Source organism: Hypanus sabinus, chromosome 28 (assembly GCF_030144855.1).
Source record: "Hypanus sabinus isolate sHypSab1 chromosome 28, sHypSab1.hap1, whole genome shotgun sequence".
Lineage (NCBI taxonomy): Eukaryota > Metazoa > Chordata > Chondrichthyes > Myliobatiformes > Dasyatidae > Hypanus > Hypanus sabinus.
Window position 1 is genome coordinate 5931711 of NC_082733.1, and position 15286 is coordinate 5946996.

The window sequence follows — 15286 nt, forward strand, 5'->3', positions numbered from 1 at the left end:
CACCACGTTTGAGACTCATTAAATTGAAAGTAATAGATATTTTGTGGTGTTCTAAGTCAAACAGAAATTACAGAAATATTGAATGCAATTAAGTATGAATAATTCAATGAATGGTATATTTTTTGATAACAGGAAAGCGAATTTCTTTCCACTTATATGAATTCAATCTAAAAAAATTACATTTCGCTTACTTTCAGAGGCGTAATTCTGATCCTCGTAAGCCGTTCTGACAATGAAATAGTTTCACCCAGCAAGCAACCATTCTATTTGTGACAGTGCACACATAATTAAGAAAGAAACTTTTCTAAAATTGCTGTAAGTTTTAAAACGCTGTGTATAGCATGGCTTTATCACCTTAAAACAGTTGCTTAGTTTTTAAGTAACGTTATTACGATTGCCATCTATTGGTGATAGGGTTTTCTCCCCTACTTGTGTCAGTTATTTTGAAGCCTTGCATTTTCAGTAAACATTGCCTCCAGGATGAATGTATGTGTGTATGTATTGGCCCCTGCATACTGAGGGAAGATAACATCTGCTTGGCCATGCGTGTAATTCGACCCCATCAAGTAATCTTCTGTCAATCAAAGACAGAGGAAAACAGAGACCGTCTCACCGCTGCCGCTGCCTGCCGCACAAACAAAGGATCCTGCTCACTCATTGTCATTCATTTTTTTGTAATCTCCATATCCACTGAGATACAATGGCCAGCACCAAGGTTAAACATGAGACTGCACGCTGCATGCTCGGTGCCCATCAGATCTGACGGGGTGGGTGGGGGGACGCCGGAGCTGAGTGTGTTTGCCCCTCTTTGCACAAGGAGCAGGTCGGAGGGATACAGCGTCTTATTTCGGCGTGGTGACGCGGCTCAGCCCTTCTCCCCCCAGAAACATGTCCGCCTGAAGGATCGGCGGGCTGCGGCGGGCGAGAGGGAGACGGCGAGGCGAGGCGGCGAGGCGAGGCGAGGCGCAGCCAGCCAGCCAGCCGCGCCACACACACGGCAGCCGGCACACGCCGAGCCAGCGCGGCCCGGCTCGCTGGCAGGAGCGCGGGGTGGGGGAGTCACAGCCCTCACCCTCAGGCGGGACCGCTGGCGGCCGTTGGATGTGTGGTGGAGGGGCGAGAGAGGTGAGGAGAGGAGAGGGGGCCCGGGGTAGCCCGAGGGCCTGGCCGTCAGAGTTGGGCGGCTGGAGCCCGGGAGCGAGGCGACTTGCTGGTCAGAGGGCCGGGGCCTGGGCCTGGGCCTGCAGCTGGGGGCCGGGAGCGGGGTGAATGGGCAGCTGGGCGGGGCGCCGGGCGGCACCTTGACCCTCCTGCCCCCGCCGGGAGGGCTCGCTGGACCCCGGCCTACTCGCTAACTGCCGTAAACTACCAGAGGCAGAGGAGTTCATCTCACCCACCACCTCCATCCCCGCCAGCTGCTGGAAGCTCTTCTATACACAAAACTTAATTCTGGTGATTTATTCTCTTAAAAACACTTAGTGTCTTTTCCTAGTCGAGGTTAAATAGTCTTTGTCAGGTGGAGTGTTAACTTGTCATTTCTGGTAAAGTGACTTGTACTTTTGTGGTTAGGCAGGGACGCGCTCTCTTTATGCGGGAGGATATTTTTGGAGTCTGATGTAGAGTTTTACTTGCACAGCAAGTTCCCCGGAGTCTTTTATTTGTAGGGAGTTGCAACCTTGGATTTTAAGTCTTTTTTTCCCGACCTAGCTCCAGCACCTTTGAAGGCATTTGCTGACGGTTTTCTAAAGTAATTCATTGTTTTGAGTAATGTGAATATCTGTTTTGTTCATAGGTTTATTGCGAATAATTCAAGATGAATCCACAGCAACGGATGGCCGCTATAGGAACGGACAAGGAATTGAGCGATCTGCTGGATTTTAGTGCGGTATGATGTTTCCAGGCTTTATTTTTTTTTAAACATGATTTACTTATAACTCAAACAATATGAAAATCGCGTTGCCTGCATCCAGTTCAGTCAGAAACGAACCCTTTAAGTTTTATGTTACGTCTAGACTTAAGTCCAGTAGTTTTAACGGAATTGATTCATTAGGAAAGTAATGCAATTTTTGTGTGACGTTTAGCACAAGCTTTATTTTCAGGGTAGCTTTGAATTATTTCAGATTAGATTTTTGCATTGCCTGAAGTTGTCTATGGATGAGTTGACAACTTTCCCCGATCCAGCTGTTAGATTCGTGGTAGTGGCAAACAAGAACGTTTTTTAAAAAAATATATATTAAGCTTTTACTAGAAATTACTCCCATCAGTTTTACGATTTGCATGATGATTAGTGAAAACATTCTTTACTGCATATTGAATTGGTTTAATTAAAAATTGAAATATTTTACTCCATGGTTCTTGTTTATAACCATTTTAGTACATACAGTATTTTTATAATTTTGTTGCCATCTGTATGGCTCTTGGATGGGTTTGGTTGTGTTGAATATCATGGTAGCTGTACGGATTAATCATTAATTTTGATTTTTTTTTAGATGTTTTCTCCTCCTGTTAATAGCGGAAAAAATGGACCAACTACACTTGCAAGCAGTCAGTTTGGTGGTTCGGGTAAGACTACAGTACAATCTACTTTCAATATTTTGTTTAATTCATGGACAAATTGTCTTTTGCTTGTCAGTTGTAGATGTATTGAACTGTTTTGGAGGTTTATTAATACTGAAATTCGTCTGAATGCTGGTGCTGGAAACATCTAGTTTTGTATTGTGCAGACAGTGGAGATGACTAGAAAATTTTCACCCTTCTTAGGGGTTGATCTTGAATCTTAATTTGGAATTTTTGAGGATTAGTGCAGAGATTGTAAATGATGTGGTCTGCTATTAATAAATTAGGAAGTATGTGTTGAAAGTGAAACTTGTATTTTATTATTGGATTTAGTTTCTAGATGTATGATTGAGATGAAATTAATTTGTTCAGTACAGTAAGGGTTATTGCATTTAATAGGATTGTGTTGAGTGATTTTGAAGACTAGGTAGTGGACTTGTATTTCACAGTTAAGCTATATTGCATTATCAAAAACAATATTTAAGTTGAGCTTGTTTTGATGCTTGGTTATCTTTTTTTGACTCGGGTATGTGGGAGAAATAATGTCAGAACTTTTGTGATAAAGTCGATAAATAAAGTTGCTTCAATTATACTTAGTGTAGTATGGGAAAGCAGTTATAGACAAATTTTTCTGGAATCTGCTCTTGCATATGAGTTTAATATTTGACAATTTTCTGCCCATGATTTAATGTTTCTTATTTTTATAGTTACATGTTTGTAGAATAGGAGGAATTTAAACTTGTTGACTTGTTATATATCTTTTGTTTCTGGCTGAGAATACGATGTGACTGTTTGTCAAAACTATTCCAAGTTTGAAATGTTAGACCTCATGGTTTGAAAGGCATTACCTCATGGCACTATTTAAATACTTGTGCTAGTGTTGATGAGCAGTGAAGAGAATTCTCGACTGTCATTTACTTTTGAAGGAAGTAATTTATATGTTTTCTCCTGTTAAGAAAAAAAATCAAATTAAATTGGTGGTAACATTTCATTTAAATACAATAGATCAAGGAGAAAATAGTGACTTTCAATAAATCTGTAGCAGGTTGATAGAAGTTTGGTTGAGTGAATATAAAACAGCAGTATTATTACATTTCAGGCATTTAAATGTATGAATTCATGCTGGAGTTATATATGCTATCCAAATTTTGCTCCCGATTTAAAAACTTCAAATATTCTTCACACAAGCATCCTTTCCAAAATTTTTGTTCAATGTCGTGTTTATCGTTAGTGTACAATCTTGCCATCTTTTTACAACATACTAAAATTCTCTGATTTGTTTGTTAGGTACAGATTACAGTTATCGAATTATTGGTCAAAAGTTGTAAGAGCCTTTCTGAGGAAGTGATTTTCTTCCCTTTTTAATATAGATTGCGTATGTTAATGATTCTGTAGAACTTCTCTGAAATAGAATAAGAGATTAATGCACTTCATTTTAATAATGTAAATCCATATCACAGCAGATGTGTTGAAAAGCCTAGATAGAGTGAATGTGGCGAGGACCACGGCACAGCTTCAGAATAGAGGGACATTCATTCTCAACAGAGATGAGGAGGAATTTCTTTAGAGGGTGGTGAATCTGTAGAATTGTTGCCACAGGCAGTTGTGGAAGCCAGGTTATTGAGTGTATTTAAGGCAGAGGTTGATGGGTTCTTGATTTATCAACTGTGAGGGGTTGTGGGAAAATGGAGTAAAGGAATCAGCTATGATGAAATGGCGGATCATACTGGATAGGCCGAATGACCCAGTTCTGCTCCTTTGTGTATGGTCTTATGACCAAATCCACTATTACAAATGAAATGGTAAGGATGATGCGGTACCAAGCTAAAAGTATTTTCAGCATCAAAGTCTATGGATTCTCTGAAACTTCCAGGTGTTTTCCTTAGTTTTTTTTTGGCATCAAAAATTTCAGGTTTATGCATTTTTATTGAAAAATTCACTTTTAAAATTGACACAAGTGATGTCATCTTGAGTCTTGTACAGGTTATAGGTGTTTCTTGTATTGTTCCTAATAACTTGCTTAACATTGTAAATGGAAAATTAGGGCTTGTTGACGTGTTTCACTGAAGACTAACAGAAATGTGTATCTACAACAGTAGAACTGCACAGTCAAATTTGCACATTCTGACTTAGTTTTCATGACCAGTCATTATCTAAGATACCATTTCCTTAACACCCAGTCTTTAAGCCTTCATTGTGGTGACATTGTCAGTTATGGGTTTCTTGGTAGATCCGAGTGAAATAGAATGTTGTACGTTGGTCTCATTCTAGAGGTTTGAGCAACCAGATCTAAAGTGATGTGAAAACATTGGAAACAAATTGCAGGTTGGGCAGCATCTGAAATGTTAAACTCTTTCTCATTTCAAAGATGTCCAACCTGCATGGTGATTCTAGCATATTGTTTTTTTTTCATTTTTCCAACATTCTTTGAGTTCCAGTCGAAAGGGAAATATTCAATAGGTTCCATTTAATGTCAGACAAATGTATACAACTGAAATTCTTTTTCTTCGCAAACATCCACGAAAACAGAGAAGTGGCCCAAAGAATGAATGATCATTAAATGTTAGAACCCCAAAGCATAAGCAGCAGCAAGGCAATGACCCCCCCCCTCCCACCACCACCACCACCATCAGTGAAAAAGCACTGGTGCCCTCCACCGAACACTCAAGCATGCAGCAAAGCATCAATAAAGACACAATCTTGCAGTACCCCAAAGACTACTCGTTCACCCGGTATTCGACATACCACAGGCTTTCTTTCCCCCTAATAAGGGAAAAGAGGTGTTGCTGTTTCACAGCGAGAGAGGAGACATAACAAAAATAACTCGCTGATTTATGGTGTCAAAAGTCTTTTTCCGAGCTCTGTGCCCAAAGAACTCGGGTCCCTGGGCACACAGCCAGTAGCCAGCTCGCTGCTTATGATTTTCTATCTCCCACGACACGCCAGTTTTGTGTGGCAGTAGCGACATTGAATCTGCTCACCTCCAGAGCCACGAAAGTCTGGCACCCTGAAAGTGTGTTAGTCTTCTAGGCTGTGTCTTTGGCATATTGAAAAATGGCCAGTCATGAGGCCTTGAGAGTGGCTCCCATTCCTTCAAAGAGCTGAAGTCAGCATGTAACTCCAGGTCAGAAAATTCAAAAAAACCCTGAAAAGGGAAAAAAGAGTTATTAAAGGTAGGAATAGTATTGGTAGAGTAGCAACATTAGAGATGATCCTTGTAGATGGCATGTTGAATTCCTGTCAAATCTTACAAAGAGGATCAAGTTCATAACTCGTAATCAACATAATTAGAACACGTGTACTGGATATTAACTTCATTGGAGATCCATTGGCTTTTTCACCTTTTCAATTGCTTACTTAACAAAAATGATGATTTTAAAAAAGGTATAAAGCCTCTTTGGACACACTATGGTATAATACGAGTGAAAATCTTTTTGAGGTTCAGTGATTTGCTCTAAAATATGGGAGTCATCCATTGAGCGTTGTACTGAGGTTAACAGATGCATAATCTTCTAGTCCAGAAATAATTATAAATCCATGTTTTTATGGATTATAAGTATTTTCTCTGGGCTCAGCTCATGGTATTAACTGATTTGTATCAATAAAAATCATATTTAACAAGTGTTATGTTAATCTTTGTGCATTGATATAAACAAGGATGTATTGTGCCCTTGCAAACCATCATATGGTGGAGGGTCTAAAAGAGTTAATTCTAACGGAATAGAAAGATTTCAAAGAAAGGTACTTGTTCAGAGCCGTTTGGTCTGCGAATGTTTGCCGTTTGTTCATTTACTGGTGCGCTTATGCCATTATTTTTCATAATATTTGAGAATGTAAAATAATACGCAATACTGGAGGAACTCAGCAGGCCAGGCAGCATGTATGGGAAAGAACACAGTAAATGTTTTGGGCTGAGACCCTTGTGGCAGGACTGGAGGGGGAAAAAGAACTGAGGAGTAGATTTAAAAAGTGGAAGGAGGAGGGAGAGAGAGAAACAAGGTGATAGGTGAAACCCGAAGGAGGAGGGATGAAGTAAAGAGCTGTAAGTTGATTGCTGAAAGAATGCAGGGCTGGAGAAGGGGGGAGTCTGATAGAGGACAGAAGGCCATGGAGGAAAGAAACGGGAGGTGATGGGTGGGCAAGGAGATAAGGAAGAGGATGGGGAATGGTGAAGCGGGGTTGGGCATTACCGGAAGTTTGAGGTATTGATGTTCATGTCATTAGGTTGGAGGCTACCCTGATGTTGATCCTTCAGCCTAAGTGTGGCCTCATCACAACAGTGGAGGAGGCCATGAATGGACATATTGGAATGGGAAATGGAATTTAAATTGGTGGCCACTGGGAGATCTCTCGCTTTCTGGCAGCTGGAATGTAGGTGTTAGGCAAAGCGGTTTTCCATTCTATGTCAGGTCTCACTGATTATACAGGAGGCCATACCAGGAGCACTGGACATAGTGTATGACCCCAACAGACTCCTTACCTGGAAGGACTGTTTGGGGCCCTGAATAGTAGTGAGGGAGGTGGTGTAGGGGCAGGTGTGGCACTTGTTCCACTTGAAAAGATAAGTGCCAAGAGGGAGATCAGTGAGGAGAGATGAATGGACTAGGGAACGATCCCTGTGGAAAGCAGAAAGTGGGGGGAGGGAAATGTGCTTGGTCGTGGGATCCCATTGGAGAAGGCAGAATTTGTGGAGAATAATGCCCTGGGCATGGAGGCTGGCAGGGTCTTTGGTAGGATGGAGCAAGGATGTGGTGAGAACAGACGTGTGTGAAATGGAAGAGATATGGTTGAGGACATAATTGGTGGAGGAAGGGAAGCCCCTTTGAAGGAGGAGGACGTCTTTGTTCTGGAATGAAAAACCTCATCCTGAGAGCAGATGAGTCAGAGGAATTGAAAGAAGGGGATAGTGTTTTTATGAGTAACAGGGTGGGAAGAGGTATAGTCCAGGTTGCTGTGAGAGCCCGTTGGTTTGTAATAGACATCAGTAGATAAGCTGTCCCCCTTCTTCTGCCACCTTGCTAGGGATAGGGTTCCTCTTGTCCTCACCTACCATCTCACCAGCTTCTGCGTCCAGCACATAATTCTCTGCAACTTTCATCTCCAACGGGATTCCACCACTAAGCACATCTTTTCCTCTCTTCCCCCCCGCCCCCCCCCCACTTTCTGCTTTCTGCAGTGATCACTCCTTATGTGACTTGATTGTCCATTCATCCCTTCCCACTGAGCCTGGCTCTTGTCCTTGGAAGTGAAACAAGTGCTAACCTGCCCCTACACTACCTCCCTCACTACCATTCAGGGCCCCAGTAGTCCTTTCAGGTGAGGTAACACTTCACCTGTGAGTCTGCTGGAGTCATGTACTACCATTCCAATATGTCTATCCTTGATCACCTCCACTGTCGTGATGAGGCCACACTTGGGTTGGAGGTACAGTGCCCTGTATTCCGTCTGGGTAGCCTCCAACCTGAAGGCATGAACATTGATTTTTCGAACTTCTGGTAATGCCACCCCCTCCCCCCGCAACCCCCTTCACAATTCCCTGTTCTCTTTTCCCCCTCTCAGCTTATCTCTGCCCACCCATGCCTTCCTCTGGTGCTTCTTCTCCTCCCTCCTCCCCCCTCCCCCCACTTTCTTCCATGATCATCTTTAGCCAGCAGGTAGTGAATCTATGGAATTCATTGCCACAGACAGTTGCGGAGGCTAAGTTGTCAAGTACACTTAAAGCAGAGGTTTATAGGTCCTTGATTCGTAAGATTCGTAAAAGATTATGAGGAGAAGGCAGGAGCATGGAACTGAGGAATAATAATCAGCCGTGATGGAATGATGGAGCAGACTTGATGGGCCACTAATTCTGCTCCTATGTCTTACGGTTTTAATTGTCTTGTGAAGGATGTTTTGTACATTTATTGCAAAGGAAAATCAATCTGTTAATGTTGATGACTGCAGTTAGATTTCCATTCTTATTTAAGTAGGTTGAATTTTGAAGTATTCACTGAAACTTTAATAAAGAATTTAGAACATCAGTTCCAGTGATGAGAAGCTGATGTTCTTGTTCAGGAAGGCTGAGAGGAGCTTGCTGCAGAAAGCAATTGATACAAGTCAAAAACCGCAAGTGTTAGAGTTGGTGAATGATCAGATAATACAGATTGGAATTAATTGGCAAAGTAATTGCTAGAGAAGAACTTTGAAACAAATGAGAGGCTGGGATTTGGAATGCACCACCTGATGAACTGGTGGATGTAAGTTCAAAACCAGTTGCTCAAGAAAGAATAAATATTTAACAGGAGTAATGTAGAGATGAAAGTGAGAATGGATTCATTTAAATTGTTCTTTCATAGAGCCTGTACAGAATTGTCTTGGTTCTCTGTTCGAGTAGATGTTGCCATGGAACTTACAGCAGTGGAGAAAAGAAACCCCGAAAACAGCAGAGGAATTACAAGTCTTGCTAAAGGGTTTTGGCCAGAAACGTCAATTGTTTATTCATTCCCGTAAATGCTGCCTGGCCTGCTGAGTTCCTCCAGCATTTTGTCGTCTTGTCTGGACTTCCAGCATCTGCAGATTTTTTCTTGTTTCTGTTGAAAGGATGTTTTTCTAAAAATTATTCATTATTTTGTGTGTACTAGTATTGTGACTACAATGGGCTGGTCATTTTTATTAGAGTTTAAATGACCTATAGTTACATGTGGTTGTTGAAGAAGTTATTAATAAATCCTGATGTTAAAAGTAGTTTAATGCATAAGTGTTGATAAGCTTTGATTCTTCATTGAGATTTCTCTAAAGGTTTGACTCCAAAACTTCCATTTTGTAATCCAGATATCTACCTTGGAAATCTAAAAGTGCCATTAATTATGGCATTTAAAAAAAACTAACACTGTGATGAATGAATCCACACTGAAATGTGTTCTGTAAGGGTTTTAGCCCATAAGACGTAGGAGCAGAATTAAGCTATTAAGCCCATCAAGTCTGTTCTGCTAGTTGATCATGGCTGATTTAGTTTCTATCTCAACTCCATTCTGCTGTCTTCTCCCTGTAACCTTTTGATGCGATTACTAATCTGGAACCTGTCAACCTCTGCTTTAAGTATACCCAATGAATTGCAACAGATTCAGCATCATTTGGCTGAAAAATTCCTCTTCATCTCTTCCAATGGATAGTCTGTTTAACAGTCTTTTTGAAACCAGGTTGTGGAACATAAATTTTTTTGAGGATAGATTTGTTCGGTAAAACTGGAATCGCTTGTAATCATTTGATCATTGCTTGAGAAGCGAGCTGGAGACTGAACTGCTTGTAATGAACACTCTGAATTAGGTGCTTGGTACGTTCATGCATGACTAAGTGCATTCTAGATGTTAGCGGATTTCCACGTATTCCTTATGGAAGCTTATATTCGATCAGGTAATTTTTGTCTTAGCTGGTGTTAAAATCACTTAGTATTTTCAGTCTCAAGACACAGTAGGCAGTGTCAGAATATATTGTAAGTGTGCCTGTGCTTGCATGAGTCCAATGTACATCATAAAAAATTATAATCTTGACAAACGTCCTGTGAAATGATTACTGTCAATAGGATAGTGCTAGTTCATTTAAAAATAAAGAGAAATCAGGTTGCAGGTTCATGTTGGCATTCCCAGGGTTATGACAGGATTCTGTTCCTGAGAGCTGTTTGTAAATTGAACTCTTCAGAAATCAACAAAAAGAAATTGGTGATTTTAGGGGGTGGGGAAAAGAGGAGTCAGAAAAACTGCCATGAAAGGAGAATGAGCTGATGTGAGAAAACGAGGTTCAGCTAGCCTCACTAATTCAGTGATTGAATCTTTCTCAGTGCTCCCAGCTCTGCTTGGCTATGCTTGACTTGGGCCCTAATTATTGTGGGTTGGGTAGGGTTGGAATAGAAAGTGCATAGAAATGCCTCTTTTCTACCTGACAGAAGGTGCCTGCAGTAGTTTGTCCACCCACCTGTTTCCTAAAAACTTCATGTGTAGGGGCTGCCCAGAGGTTGGGCACATGGTTGGGGAGCATCCGTACTAGGCAGTTACAATGAGTGATTGCACTTTACTGTTCATTTGAAATAATTCTTAGTTTTTAGCTGAACTTTACCACAATTCAATTTGATTATTGACCGTAAGACCAAAAGACATAGGAGCAGAATTAGGCCACTGGGCCCATTGAGTCTGTACTGCCAACTCATCATGGCTGATTTATTATTCCTCAACTCCATTCTCCTGTCTTCTTGCCATAACCTTTGATGTCCTTGTTAGTCAAGAACTTATTGACCTCTGCTTTAAATATACTCAATGACTTGGCTTCCACAGCTGTCTGTGGCAATTGATTTCACAGATTAAACATCCTCTGGCTAAAGAAGTACCTCCTCACCTCTGTTCTAAAGGGACATCCGTGCATTCTGAGACTCTGCCTTTGTCCCAGACACCCCCCCCACCCCCACTATGGGAAATATCCTCTCAACGTTCATCTAGCTAGGCCTTTCAATATACAGTCGGCCCTCCTTATCCGCGAATTCCACATGCATGAATTCAATCAACTGCGAATTGTGAAAACCGGGAAGTGCTCTTCCAGCACTTGTTGTTGAAGCATGTACAGACTTTTTTTCTTGTCATTATTCCCTAAACAATGCAGTATAACAACCATTTTACATAGCATTTACATTGTATTAGGTATTATAAGTAAACTAGAGATGATTTAAAGTATTTGGGAGGATGTGCGTGGGTTATCGCGGATCGGGATCGAGAAAAATCGGAAGTTCTCTTACTAAGTAAGTCAGAACAGGTACATCTGGTATTATTTAGCGATAGTCAAACGTTTGTTTTACTATATAGTTGTAGTGATGTGGTACACAGCGCTGAAATAACGACACGCAGTCAGTAAGTCGTTTCGAGACTAATTTATTCAAACTTCGTGGAGCTGGTATTTTAATCCCTAGCGCCCACCCTCTCCCGGCGGAAAAGACGTCAGAGGTGCATTACCAAAGTCTCTCCCCGTGCGCTGGCTATTTGTGAGCCGGTTCGGCTGTGCAGAAAGTGGGTCGCCACATAATCCCCCCCCCCCCCCCAGAACCGGCGATACACCCCCCAATGTCCTCAGTCTGGGTTGGACTCTGTTTGGGAGGTCTGCCTCTGTGCTGCGGTACCTGAACCGCGACCACCTGCGCCAAGTCCACATGAGCTGGTTTGAGTCGGTCCACCGTGAAAACCTCCTGTTTCCCCCCAATGTCCAGAATGTACGTGGACCCATTGTTGTTGATCACCTTGAACAGCCCCTCGTATGGCGCCTGTAGCGGCGCCCGGTGTCCGCCCCTTCATACAAACACAAACTTACTGTTTTGCAGTTCTTCGGATACATGAGTCGGGGTCAGTCCGTGCTGTGAAGTTGGTACGGGGGCCAGGTTGCCGAGCCTTTCGCGTAGTCTGTCCAGGACTGCTGCGGGTTCTTCCTCTTGCCCCCTTGGGGCTGGTGTGAACTCTCCCGGGACGGCCAGGGGCGCGCCGTACACCAACTCGGCCGACGAGGCGTGCAAATCCTCTTTGGGCGATGTACAAATTCCAAGCAGGACCCGGGGAAGCTCGTCCACCCAGTTAGGTCCTCTCAGGCGGGCCATGAGAGCCGACTTCAAGTGACGGTGGAAGCGTTCCACCAGTCCGTTCAACTGTGGGTGGTAGGCAGTTGTGTGGTGCAGCTGCGTTCCCAACAGGCTGGCCACAGCTGACCACAGGCTGGAGGTGAACTGGGCGCCTCTGTCGGAGGTAATGTGGGCTGGTACCCCGAAGCGTGCTACCCAGGTTGCGATCAGTGCTCGGGAGCAGGAATCGGCAGATGTGTCGGTGAGTGGGACTGCCTCTGGCCACCTCGTGAACCGGTCTACCACCGTTAGGAGGTACTGCGCTCCTTGGGACGCTGATAGGGGGCCAACGATATCCACGTGAATGTGGTCGAGCCTCCGGTGGGTGGGTTCAAACTGCTGTGGTGGGGCTTTAGTGTGCTGCTGTACCTTGGCTGTTTGGCACTGCGCGCACATTCTGGCCCATTCACTTACCTGCTTGCCAAGTCTGTGCCACGCGAACTTGCTGAAGACCAGCTGGACGGTTGTCCTGGTAGACGGGTGCGCCAAACCGTGTATAGAGTTGAAAACCCGCTGCCTCCAGGCTGCTGGGACGGTGGGGCGAGGTTGGCCGGTAGCTACGTCCCACAGGAGGGTCCTGTCACCTGGGTCTACGAGAAAGTCCTGCAGCTGCAAATCTGAGACTGAGGTCCTGTAGCTGGGCATCTCGTCGTCTGCCTGCTGTGCCTCCGCCAGTGCTGCATAATCCACCCCCAGGGACAGGGCCTGGACAGCTGGTCTGGAGAGTGCGTCCGCCATGACGTTGTCCTTTCCCGAGACATGCTGGATGTCCGTCGTGTACTCCGAGATGTAGGACAGATGTTGCTGCTGGTGAGCTGACCAGGGATCGGACACCTTCGTGAACGTGAAAGTCAACAGTTTGTGGTCCGTGAACGTGGTGAAAGGCCTGCCTTCTAAGAAGTACTGGAAATGCTGGATTGCCAGGTATAGCACCAACAGTTCCCGGTCGAAAGCACTGCATTTGAGCTCGGGTGAGCGCAGGTGTTTGCTGAAAAATGCCAGGGGTTGCCAGCGACCCTCTGAGTTGTTCCAGCACCTCACCGACTGCCATGTTAGATACATCCACTTTGAGGGCGGTAGGGACGTCCATTCTGGGGTGCACTAGCATTGCGGCGTTTGCTAAGGCTTCTTTTGTTTTAATGAAAGTGACGGCGGACTCCTCGTCCCAGGTAATGTCCTTTCCCTTACCCGACATCAGGGCGAACAGGGGGCGCATGATTCAGGTAGCTGAAGGAGGAAAGGGTGGTAGAAATTTACCATACCCACGAATTCCTGAAGGCCTTTGATTGTGTTGGGTAGGGGGAAATGGCGGACTGTGTCTACCTTAGCGGGCAGAGGGGTCGCCCCGGCTTTAGTAATCCTGTGGCCCAGGAAGTCGATGGTGTCGAGCCCGAAATGGCATTTGGCCGGGTTGATCGTCAGGCCGTATTCACTCAGTCAGGCGTAGAGTTGACGGAGGTGGGACAGATGCTCCTGACGTCTGCTGCTACCTATGAGGATGTTGTCCAAATAGACGAAAGCGAAGTCCAGGTCGCGTCCCACCGCGTCCATTAACTGCTGAAACGTCTGTGCTGTATTCTTTAGGCCGAACGTCATGCGGAGGAACTCGAAAAGGCTGAAAGGGGTGATGAGTATCATTTTGGGGACGTCGTCCGGATGCATCGGGATTTGATGGTATCCCTGGACGAGGCCCACCTTGGAGGAGATCCATCCGCCGTGCAGGTTTGCTGCAAAATCCTGAATGTGCGGCACAGGGTAGCGGTCCGGTGTCGTAGCTTCATTCAGCTTGCGGTAGTCGCCACAGGGTCTCCAGCCCCCTGTTGCTTTGGGCACCATGTGCAGGGGGGAGGCCCATGGGCTGTCGGACCGCCGTATGATCCCCAATTCCTCCATCTGCTTGAATTCCTCCTTCGCCAGGCGGAGCTTGTCCGGGGGGAGCCTTCGTGCGCGGCCATGGGGGGGAGGTCCCTGGATAGGAATGTGGTGCTGTACCCTGTGTTTGGGCATGGCTGCCGTGAACTGCGGTGTCAGAATCGATGGGAAGCCCGCCAGGAGTCTGGTGAATTCGTTGTCCGACAGTGTGATGGAGTCCAGGTGTGGGGCTGGCAACTTGGCTTCACCCAGGGAGAACGTCTGGAAAGTCTTGGCATGTACCAGTCTTGTCCCTTGCAAGTCGACCAGTGGGCTGTGAGCTTGCAAGAAGTCCGCCCCCAGGAGTGGTTGGGCCACCGTGGCCAGTGTGAAGTCCCACGTGAACCGGCTGGGTCCAAACTGCAGCTGTACTGTGCAGGTGCCGTAGGTCCTTATCGTGCTGCTGTTTGCAGCCCTCAGGGTGGGTCCTGGCTTCCTGTTGCGGGTGTCGTACCCCGTCGGGGGCAAGACGCTGATCTCCGCTCTGGTGTCGACCAAGAAGCGGCGTCCCGACTGTTTGTCCCAGACGTACAAGAGGCTGTCCTGGTGGCCAGACGCCATAGTCATTAGCAGCAGCTGGTCCTGGCCCTGGCAGGGCGGGTGACAACGGTGGGCTTTTGTGCCCCACTGCTGGTGGTAGAAACACCACTGTTCACTGGCCTCCTCACTCCTGTCTCTGTGTTGTGTGCGCTTCCCTGCCGGGCCTGGTCTGGTCTGCTGTTGGGTGCGTGGCCTGGTAATCTGACTGACGGACGCCACGCTCCCCTTGGCTTTCCACAGCACGTCTGCCCGGGGGTCGCTGAAATCTGAGTTGGCCAGCAGCAGATGTATGTCCTCGGGCAGTTGCTCCAGGAACACTTGCTCGAAAATGAGGCAGGGCTTGTGTCTGTCAGCCAGGGACAGCATCTCGTTCATCAATGCTGATGGCAGTCTGCCACCGAAACCGTCCAGGTGAAGCAGGCGGGCACCCCGCTCACGCCGTGGGAGGCCAAAGGTCCCAATGAGCTGCGCCTTGAATGCTTCATATTTGCGTTCTTCTGGGGGTGACTGTATGAAATCCGCAACCTGGGCGGCCGTCTCCTGGTCAAGGGCGCTCACCACATGGTAGTAACGCGTGGAATCAGAGGTTATCTGCCAAATCCGAAACTGGGCTTCTGCTTGGCTGAACCACACGTGTGGTCGCAGCGTCCA

General features: G+C 45.6%; 1 protein-coding gene across 5 annotated transcripts in view; it reads left to right on the forward strand.

Moving 5' to 3' along the window:
* The first annotated feature begins 864 nt into the window (after window positions 1-864).
* tcf12 (transcription factor 12) overlaps window positions 865-15286 on the forward strand; it is a 345614-nt gene continuing 331192 nt past the window's right edge. For 2 of the 5 annotated variants that reach the window (XM_059952545.1, XM_059952550.1), the window contains exons 1-3: window positions 865-1125; window positions 1793-1885; window positions 2490-2562. In XM_059952545.1, the coding sequence (XP_059808528.1) occupies window positions 1814-1885; window positions 2490-2562 (145 nt within the window). In that variant the 5' untranslated portion in view covers window positions 865-1125; window positions 1793-1813. The remainder of the gene's footprint in view (window positions 1126-1792; window positions 1886-2489; window positions 2563-15286) is intronic. The other 3 variants (XM_059952543.1, XM_059952544.1, XM_059952547.1) reach the window with 2 other exon arrangements.